The 11,507-nt window shown below is 28.3% G+C and overlaps 1 protein-coding gene and 1 pseudogene across 1 annotated transcript; one reads left to right on the top strand and one right to left on the bottom strand.

The window, feature by feature from the left end:
• Nucleotides 1–1,278: 1,278 nt before the first annotated feature.
• Nucleotides 1,279–6,411, top strand: LOC111027067 (zinc finger MYM-type protein 1-like). The gene is made up of 5 exons (XM_022305284.1): nt 1,279–1,339; nt 1,438–1,500; nt 1,563–1,649; nt 2,395–3,922; nt 6,210–6,411. Exons 1-5 carry the CDS (start codon nt 1,279–1,281, stop codon nt 6,409–6,411), a joined length of 1,941 nt encoding a protein of 646 aa, XP_022160976.1.
• A 326-nt stretch (nt 6,412–6,737) lies between these two features.
• On the bottom strand, nt 6,738–8,611 carry LOC111027066 (annotated as a pseudogene).
• Nucleotides 8,612–11,507: the final 2,896 nt, after the last annotated feature.

The following is an 11,507-nucleotide window of genomic DNA, read 5'->3' as shown; positions in this document are numbered from 1 at the left end:
ATAAGTAAGGAAATGCGATTTAAGGTTTAATTACACACAATTCTTCTGAATTTAATCGGTTAAGCAATTTCTAATACATAATTTGCTATAATGGAAAAACAGCTTAACTGTGGTAGATTTGACTACAATCGGTATCTCAAATCGTAGGTACGCAATGTTAGCCGTTAGGTCACAGTCCCCGGGGTGTAGGTTTCGACACAGCGGCACGTTGAATAGTACGGCAGCCAGGTTTTTTTGCATTTTTTTCCGATACTTTTCAAATATCCAGTGTTTGTTATCACACTCCCGTTATCAGTTTTCGTATACTTTTTTAAAATCCGTCAATCCGATACACTGACTTGGACTGAATTCACTCAAACATACTTTATAATATTAAATAAATGTAAAATATATTTAGACTGACTGATGTATAGTTATAAATCCAGGATAGATACTGGATATTTTATAAACGTACATTCAATGAGCAACGTTCAACTGTTCTTATGTTGTCTATATATATATATCTGAAAAGGCAGTGTTCTTGCCTTCATTGCCTTTCATATTACATAGGTATACTATGCATGTGCATATATACATATTTCTTTTTTTTACATTATATTACTTTGAGTTTTTGGTTTTGTACTCGGTAGTCACAAGGTAAACCTATAGAATAGCTATTCGGTCTCACTATAGGTTGCTCATGCTGGTAGTTAGATGTTCAATTGTAGATTATAAGTGAAACGTTTGTCGAATCAGCCTGTGTTTACAGCCACTGATACTATACTACCAATGTAATCCCCCATAGGCGTAATCTCAGGGGTGCAAAGGGGTGCACTTGCACCCCTTGGAATTTTTGAGGGGTGCAAAACTATCATTTTGCACCCCCTAAATTTTCTTTATTTATAATGTATAATTTTTCCAATATTTTAAATATTTAATATTTATAAAATAATGATAACGACGATAATAGATGATAATTATTATCACTCATGAATTGTGATACCAGATTTGTGACCACGAAATTCTTGATATGCTATCAATTAAGGGCTATCAAGTATCAATGACATAGATAATAAGGTATATTATACTATCTATGATCAATGATCATATCACAGGATTATAATATTATTCTGTGATCATATGACATATTATTATATTCTGATATTCATATTAATTATTAGAATAATATTTATATTATAGGTAGTCACTGTCCACTGTCCAGGTTTTATATCTTTTTTTTATTCTGTACCTGTGCGAGAGAAAACCGTTTTATTTAGGTACTATCTTTTTTTGTTTAAAATGTCAGAAAAGAGAAAGACTCTCGATGATTTTTTTAAAAAACCATCCAAAGTTTATGCGAGTAAGTACTAAGTAGTAAATGCCAAGTGCTTATTATTTTTTATTTTACAAGAAACAAGTTAGAAACTATTTATAATTAATAATTATTATGTACTCTAGTGTCTAATAATTTGGTAGTTACATCATCATCATCTACTAGTTCTACACAAACATCCATGTCAGGTAATTTGACTTAATTTTAAACTATTTTATATTTTATAATACCATGTGATATATAATTTCAGAAATAATTAGTTTAGCACCGTCTTGTTCTGTACCTAATACTCCAAATGTTTTTGATCAAGTCAATCAAATGTGTTCATCTAAATCAGGTAAGTATTTCAAATTGTTTTTCTTGTTCATATTTATGTGATGTCATTGTCAATGTGTGTGTTTATGTTAGTGGTTGTATTTCATGTAAATTCAAATTGTAATGAAAGTTTCAAAATAACTAATAAATTAATAAAATAAAATGTTTTGTTGATAATCATAGTATTTTGTGATTTTATAGTAGAACCTAGATACCTAGTATATGGGTATATTAATTATATATTATAGCAGTGAAAACAATTTTGTATAATGTATGTGTTTTTATAATATTTATTTTGTATATTTTTGTGCTTTATGCTAATATTTACTTGTAAATGTTGGTGAATTTGAAGCAGGAGCTTATAAAATGTTTATTACATGTTACTAATGTATTGATTAATATTTATACTTTTCACTTGGTTTTGGTTTAAGAATTAGTTATTTGTTATTAATAATTTTAATAATAATAATTTTATTTTATATATTTATTTGTGATTTATTGACAAGTTTGTACGCCTCATCCTTTTGTACTTTCATGTTTTATGTATGATTATTGATTAATTTAATCTTATTACATGTGTTTATTTTTTATACCATGTAATTTGTATAGCTATTTGTTAAAATGTGATGTGTATTTATGTTGAATAAATTATATAACTAATTATTTGTGTCTTCATTTCAATCATTTTTGTGTTATGATCCATGATATACTTGTTTATAATTTAACTTTTGAATTACATAATAACAGTCAATCTCAATTGATTCCAGAATCTGAAAAAAGTATACTTGATACACATCGTGATCCTGCAAATCATGCATTAAAGTCTGTATATAGCTTATTACTTAGTGATTTTGGACCATATCAACCCAACGATTGTGATTTTCCAAAAACTAACGGTAGACAATTTAGGAAACAGTGGTATAATACTCATAGTTGGTTAGAATATAGTCCAACTAGCAATTCGGCTTATTGCTTTTACTGTAGAGTATTCCCGTCTTTGAATAACGAAGTTGCTTTTGTTTCAAATGGTTTCAAAGCTTGGCATAAAGCAACAAAATCATTTATTTCTCACGAAAAAAGTATAAATCATATGGAGGCTGTCGCCAAAGTTGTTGGGTTCAAAACAAGCCGTTCTGTTGGTGATGTAGCCTCCAAAATCAACAGCCATCATAAAACCACTGTTACAAAAAATAGGAACTATCTGAAATGTATAATAGATACACTTTTATACTGTGCACGGCAAGGAATATCCATTCGTGGTCACGACGAATCAGATGAATCTAAAAACAAAGGAAATTTTCATGAACTTCTTCATCTTCGAGCCAAAGATAACAAATTACTTGAAGATTCTATTGCTGGTAACCAAATAGGTTATCGATATGTAAGTGGTACTCATTCTAATGAACTTTTATCTATTATGGCAAAACAAGTTCAAAGAAATATTGTAAATGACATCAAAAAAGCTAAATTATTCAGCATTTTATTTGATGAGACTCAAGACTTATCTAGACATGAGCAAGTATCGTTTATTGTGCGGTATGTAGATGATATGTTTCAACCACATGAAGTTTTCTTAGGTTTCTACAAAACCAATAAAACTGACAGTGAAACGCTCACCAATTTAATTAAAGAAGTACTTTCAAAAAATGATTTGAAAATAGAAAACATTCGTGGCCAGTGCTATGATGGTGCTGCTGCTATGAGAGGATCATATACGGGAGTCCAGGCTAGGATACGACAAGAAAATCAAACTGCCTTATATGTACATTGTTATGCACATATTTTGAACTTATGTTTAGTTGACTTGACTAAACAAGTTTCGTTTGTCAGAAATATGTTTGGCGCTATGCAAAGCTTACATAATTTTATCCGTGCATCTTCAAAACGACATGCTGTGTTTGAATCAACATTGCTGGAATTCTCGAAAAAAAGTGGTCCGTCAACATTGAAGAGTTTAAGTGATACCAGGTGGAGTTGTAGAGCTAAAGCATTAAATTCAATTTTATTAAATTATGAAGTGATAATCAAAACACTCGAAGAAATATCCGAAACTGATATTTCATGTGGTCCTGAAGGTACTTCATTATTAAAAAATATTTGTGACTTTGAATTTGTGTTTTGTTTGGTATTTTTGAAAGATGTTATGACTCATACAAATATATTATCTAAATATCTACAGTCTATAAACATGAATTATGCTGCTGTTATTAGTATGTCAACTCAAATTATAAATATTTTTAAAGAAATGCGATCAGATAAAAAGTTTGATGAAATGTGGGATAAAGTAATTGAANGGTATAAAATATTATTTAGTCTTTACAATATAAATAGAAAACGTTTATAACATTTTTCCTATGACAAATTAGATAGGTATCATCACAGTTGTACTAGTTTTGCGCAGTAGTTCACGACTAGTATAATATCGTGTGGTCGGTGGGGTCCACCGGACGTATTTTTGACATTGATGATCCTTGATTACAAACGACCATAACACTCAACCTGTTATATTTTCGATTATTTCTAGATACGATTTTATCAATTGAAATATCAGATATCTTATCGTAATGTATTACGATTAACTCATTTTTAAATGCGTTAAACACGAGCGAGCGAACACTGCGATAAATGTGTACTTTTTAATGTGACATTGTAGTGTGTGTTTCGTGGTCTCGTTGTTCGTTATATTTAAAAGTACGATCGTCTTGCAAAGCAATAAAATATGTTTCTGAATATCCAAATGAACATTATTTTAAAAAGTGACGGTCACATTTTGTATTGTACTGCTTGTGAAAAATCCATAGCAATTGATCATTTTTTTTTTTTTTTTATAATATATATTTTGAATTCTTTAGCACATATTTATGTACATATTTTTATTGTGTAAATACATACTTTGGTTATATAAATACATATAAATCCGAGCCCTAGTAATAACCTAACCTAACCGGGGGTCAAACGTCCTATGGGTAGGTATAAATAAATCTATATAACTCCCGGGGGCCAAATGTCCTATCTTAATAATAGACGGGGACGAAACGTCCGTGGACTTGTTTTTTTGACGGGGACGAAACGGCGGGGGCGAAACGTCCGCGATTCAAATAAATTTGCAAGTGAAACGAGGGATTTTGACTTTTTGTAGAAAGTTTGTAACTTTCCTGATTATTTTTGCACCCCCTGAATTTTAGCGAAATTACGCCTATGTTTATACCTAATATAATATAATAACTAACTTTAATTTATTTTAAATTATAGTTTTATCGACAAAAAAATAAAAAATATAGGTAACCGGTTTTTTTTTTTAAATTGTTGACATCAAGCAATGTATATGAGTATAATTTATTTTGTACACATGCTTTAAGACTAATCGAATATAATATACCCTAATGATGTTTTTATAGAATATTGGCCTTTAAATATAGTTTGCCTCGTTAATGCCCACCCTTGATTATATCTAACTTAGTACTTACAATGTCTGAAATTTTAAGCACTGATCGCAAATTACAATGCGAGTTCGGTACCATTCATTGTGAAGGGTACCATGTATAGTTGTTGACAGATTGTGAGTAGACAGATTGTATAGTTTGCATAATAAATTATATGCACCTACCAATATTTTTATATCATAAAATTACCAATTTTTTAGTGTCATTTTATCAATTATTTTTATAAATATTATTTACTAAAATAAAATTTCACTTAATTCATCAATGCATGCAAGATACATGAAATCTCAATGAATCTGCTTTAAAAACTTCTTATCAGTCAATTGTTCGTTCTCATTTTTATTATGCACTCCTTATCTGATTTCTATACTCAAAAACTCAAATTCAACAAAAAAAATAATCTTAAATATAGTAGTCCAAGTATAGTACGTACAATATAGTATAGTACTCCAAGTCTCAAAATATTCACTCAATGCTTATTTTAGCATTTCCTAAACATAGTATAATTTATAAAAATGTAATATCACCCTTTTTGAGCTATTGTAGCCATCAATATTTTTCTATAATCGATACTATAAAGATTTTTTTATAATTATAATTAAACAATTAAGTTTAAAAAAATAAATACAAGGTTCTCATTCTGGTTATTGGAGATATTTAAAAATACCAAGATTTTTATATAGGTAATCATGATTTTTTGTTCACAAGCATTTGAGCTTATATTTACACAAAATTTGTCGAAAACTCGAAACACAATTATTCAAATTATAATATGGTTAAAATGTTCATAACTTGTTGTGAAATTAAAATATAAAAAACCTACATGGGGACCTAGATTATGTCTTACCTTTAAATTTGATACTTAATACTCATACAGTCATACTGGTATATCATTATCTTAATAATGAAAAATATATGTATCTAAAACTTAGATTTAAGCCTTAGTGTTGAAGTATAGGTGTTCATTTTTCTTAATTGTTTTAATGTTATTTTAGAAATTAAATAAATGTAAATATTTATGTAACTGAGACTATAATGAAGATTTTGATTTTCATCGTGTGAAATATGTCAATGCTCAACAAATGAAAATGTATGCAATATATGGACACCTATAAATTTTTGTCTTGTAATTGTTTAAGAAATTTATATTCTGAATCAATACCTTTAAATGGATTTTTACAAAACTCAGAAATAGTTTCTAATGATTTTAGAATTTTAGAATCTGTACAACTAACTAATACTTTTGTTTCAATCTGCATAGCAATAGTTTTAGTTATAAGCTCTGTAATGTCAACTTGCAGTTCAATAGCTTGTTTTCTAGAAAGATTGAGTTTTCCGTAGTATTTAAGAGACAATTTTAACGCTGAATCTCTCAGTAAATTAATATTTACTTCTGGAGTATCATTTTTAATTTCATTTGAATAACTAACAGAAGATAGATCATTATAAGGTGAATTTAACCCTTCAGATACATTAATATATTTATCAGAAGAAACTAATTGAGAACTGATTGGAACATTATTAATTCCTGTTTTCATATGTTTTGCAAACGAGCGAAAAGATGTAAAACTCTGAGTACAATTAAAAATACAACATTTATATACATCATTAGAATGAAGTGAATGAGCTAATTTTAAATGAATAAATAATTTTTGTAGGTCATTTATTATCAATTGACATTTGAAACAAAATAAATCCATATTATACTCATACAAAATTATATTGAATGTTAGTTAGATAAATCTGACATTAAGGAAATAACAGCAGAACTTTTAACATCAAATTCAGTATGAATATCATAAATATAGTTTTGTAAAAATGTCCACACCAACTCAGATTCAATTGGATATTTTAAATTAAAAACATGAAATATTTTAAAACATAAATCTACAGCTTTAACAATATTGGGAATTTTGTAATATGTATTAAAATAATAAACAAAAAATTCTTTGCAGGAATCAACATACTCATCTCCTATGATGCAGATAAGCGGTTGTAAAGTTTGTTTCTTTTCGTAATAATTGTCAACTTTATTTTGAATTTGTGTGTACAAGTCGCTGGTGTTGGGGCAAAGTAATAAAAATGAATTTCGGGCATCAGCTATTGAAGTTTTGATGATACGTTTTGAGTTTGTTATCTTGTTAATCTCATACGACTTTGAAGTTGGAATTATTAGAGAATTCAATAAAGCAAATATAACAGTGTTTTTAGAATCTGTAAAAAATTACATATGTACATTGAAATTAATCGCACAACATAATAATTATAATAAGTTTACCAACCTATCCAATTTCAGAATTTTGATTACAAAGTTTCTTCAATAATTCTTTGCTGTTTGAATCTTTAATGTTTGTATGCATAAGAGATAATAGTTTAGGAATAAGTAGTGGCCATTTTTCAAATAAAAAATGTTCTTTCCCTGAGTAAATGTACTCAAAATCAATATCAATCTAAAAAAATTACCACATTTATAGTGTACATAAATTAACACGTGAAAGAAAGTACAAAAATGTATCTTAACTTTTTTTTACCAAATTATGTCCAAATGACTGTTTGTATAGGGGCCACTGTTCCAATATACTATTTATTTTGGTATCATGTTGTGTAAGAAATGTCCGACGATATTCAACAGTTTCTCGCCACTTCATTAACACATCTTCAAAAGGTTCAACATTAAACTGAAGCCATCTTTTGGTAGTAACCAATGTTTGGTCTATAAATACATACATTTATAAAGCATAATATGATATTATATAATTACAAATTAATAATATAATACATGGTTGCAGATTATCATATATTTTTATTAATCTACTAATGGTAACATTGACATATGAAATTAAATATAAAAAACTTTTCCATCAATTTGTAAAGGAGGTGATAGAGGTTGGTTAAAATTAGCTGTAGAACTGGAAGCAGTTGAATCTTTAATTAATGTCCTAGGGTAACTCCAAAGGTCGTTCTTGCGCAATTTTGTCACAGTATTGTTGTACTTTTGATACAACGCACCTTTTGGTTTACGTTTTGGAACATTCATAAAATAAGTTTCCTATTTAATACAAATAAATAGGTACAACAAATTCACACATAATTAATTATCAAAATTTATAATTATTTTAACATACCTTAACTTCAGATTTAAAATATTTTACTATAGTGTCAGCTGTATATTGTATCAACTTGGATGAAGCATGAATTTTATGTTCAATTAAATATTCTATGACAACATCTGCCAACACTTTTCTTAAGTTATCTGATAATTTACTGTGCTTTTTATAATATGTTATAATTAAACTTCCTTTTCCAGATTTATTTAAAATACCTTCAATATTTATCTACAATAATACAAAAAATTACTAAAACTACTAAGCAGAAATCAAATTTGAATAATACTTAAAGGGAAGTTAGATCATAGTGGCAAATAATATGATTTAGTAAAAGTATAGGTATATTTTAACTTCTACTACGAATAGTTCGACAACTAACTGTCCCTGTGTGCAATAGTGTGATTTTGACTTCTATGACATTGTATTTTATTCATCTCAAGTGTGATGTCTCAATTATACTTCTATGATATGTTTAAGAGACAATATAAAAATTTAAGTTATTTAGTTTATACTTAGCGACGTCACAAATAGAGTTCTATGCGACTGTAATTTGTAATATTACATAGAAATTATTGTTACCATGCAATTACTGGGAAAATATAATTGTATATATAATTGTACTATGCGATTACTTATAGATGTAACAGTGTTATAATTACAATGCGAGGTCTCTGAGACATCGTAGGGATGTACAAATCGTATCTAATATTATAATAGATAATAAAATAATAATAATAATAATAATAATATATATTATTTATAATAAGACTATAAATAGAAATTATAAAAATATGTTATAGTTAAATTGCCGCAATAGTAATCGTCGTGTCGCCGACCGCTGTGACATCCCAATTTAAATAAAGATATGATATTATTAGATAATAATATAGACCATTCTATAAAAATATTATTTTTTTTTATAGACTATAAATAAGATAACTATTTATCATTTATCACACAAAAAAAGTCCGCTGGCATCGACAATCAAATTTATTTTTTTTCGCGAACATTAATAATTTTGCGATTTCTATGTGATGTCGATGCGATGAAAATAAGTAGTCCCATGTATCACAACCAGGATGGCCCATGGATATTAAATTGTGACCACACATGGACCATTATTTTGCGACGTCGCATGCAGTAACTTCGCGTGTCTGGACATTAAGCGTCACATAAGAATCTCTGAGACATCTCTAGGCTCCAATCTTGTACTTCTCACTACTTAATGAGAGTACTATGTAACGTCTTAGAGATTATATTTTGCACACAGGGGTAACTTTAAATGTATTACCTAGGTAATTTGTATATAATATATATATTTTTAAATGACCTTATAACATGAAATGTAATTTGTCAATACAAAAAAATGAATTTAATAATATGCACATACTAATAGGAAGTACCTAGTAATAATAGTTTAGTATATTTTTTAAATTGAAACAAAAATTAATTTTCTATAGGTACTATGAGTTCACAGTTCTACTAATTAGAAAACAAATTAAAATACCTGATCTTTCAAAACTATTTGATTATTTGAGCTACATTCAGATTCTGAAGACTGCGATGTTGAAGACGATGAACTACAATCTGTATTCTGGTTCTACATTGATTGACATAATTAATAATATTATAAGTATAATAAATGATAATAAATAAAAAACATGGGCACCTACCTCAAAAGTAGTTTGCCACTTTATCAAATTATGTTCAAAAATTATGCGTTTTCCATAGTTTTCAGGAGGACATAACGTATTCAAATGATCAGAGTTCATGAACTTTAAACTTTCAACATTAATTCCATGATCTAAAATATTTATGTTTTAATGACGTTTGTAGGCATATAAAAAATACACAATTAAAATTAATTTATGTATATATATATATATTAAAAGTTAAACTTAGTACTTACTAATAAACACATTAAAAAAACAGTCTCCTTTCAACTCAATCAGAACGTCTAATAAAGCTCCTGTTTCTACATTAAATACTACTGCACTGTCTGCAATAGAGGTATTTAAATCGTCCAAGTCATCAGAATCGATAAAATGCAAGTCCGACATAATTGTCTCTATAATTTTCTTAAGTAAAAACCTAATTATACCTAGTAAGTAATAAAAAAAGTAATTACTCACCTCGATGTTTTTTAATTGAAATTAATTTTTTTTGTTTCTTAATGAAAAACAACATTCCACTACGTAATTAACACTATTTTAACTCGGTACTTTAAAACGGAAATCAGATCAAGTAACTTAATCACGAACGTCGACCACCAGGTATAATAGAATTAACCCATTAACGCCGTGCGTTGCCATATGGCATCATAGGTAGACCTATTTTTAGAAGTTTATTTCTCATTGGGAATTGTACCTACTGCTGCGGCAATAACATTATGTAATAGTATATTATTTCAAGATAAGATACGGGTAAAATCGATTCCGTTTATTATTATCATTTTGGTTATATCGTTGTTTGACTTTGTGCATTGCCGTCGTTCTACGAAAAATGGATCTTTCTTTCGAGTAAGTAAATTTTGGAATACTTTTATTGTATATAATTTTTTTTTTCTATGTAAAACGCATTTAGTACAATATTATCTATATAGTTACGTACAAAAAAATAAATAAATACTAACATTCACGTATTTATATAAGGTTGAAGTTCAATGTTGCCATTTGGCAACACTAGGCGTTTATAGGACTGTTTTTAATAGAATTTTCATTTTTTCGATTAGAAATGGGTTTTCACTCTCCGAGGCGTTAGATATTCTTTTAAATGAAGATATAGAGGGAGATATTTTTATTGAACCTCCTTATCCTCATGTTGAGTCAGATGGAGATTCCGCAGATGAGGATGGGAGTGGGTAAGTCCCTTATTTATTTTCATTTTATTCATAACCAAATTTATAAAAATACCATTTTTCCCAACTAGTTTCGTTGACAATCTCAGTTCTCGGCAATTGTTAGCAAATGCTGAAATTCGGTTTCAAAACAATGAACGTTTAGGCGTTAATTATGAAGTCAGTCAAAATAATATTTCTCAAGTTCATACTACACGTGAAACTTCAATCGTAGGACCTAATCAGTTGTCGGATAAATATAAAAAGTGGATGAGCACTCGTATAAAATCGAAACGTAAACCGTGTTGGATAAAGGAGGCCGACTTTGATATTGAAACGACAACTGTATTTCCTAAACCCGACTACTCAAAATATCAAAATATGTCCATAACCGAAATTTTCGAAAAGTTTATTGACGATGAAATAATACAACATTTTGTAGTAGAAACCAAGAATTACGCATTATTTTTAAATTGTCCCGATCCCAATATTAC

Source organism: Myzus persicae, unplaced genomic scaffold, assembly GCF_001856785.1.
Source record: "Myzus persicae strain clone G006 unplaced genomic scaffold, MPER_G0061.0, whole genome shotgun sequence".
Lineage (NCBI taxonomy): Eukaryota > Metazoa > Arthropoda > Insecta > Hemiptera > Aphididae > Myzus > Myzus persicae.
Note: the sequence above shows the minus strand (reverse complement) of the source record. Positions and strands in the feature narration are given on the sequence as shown.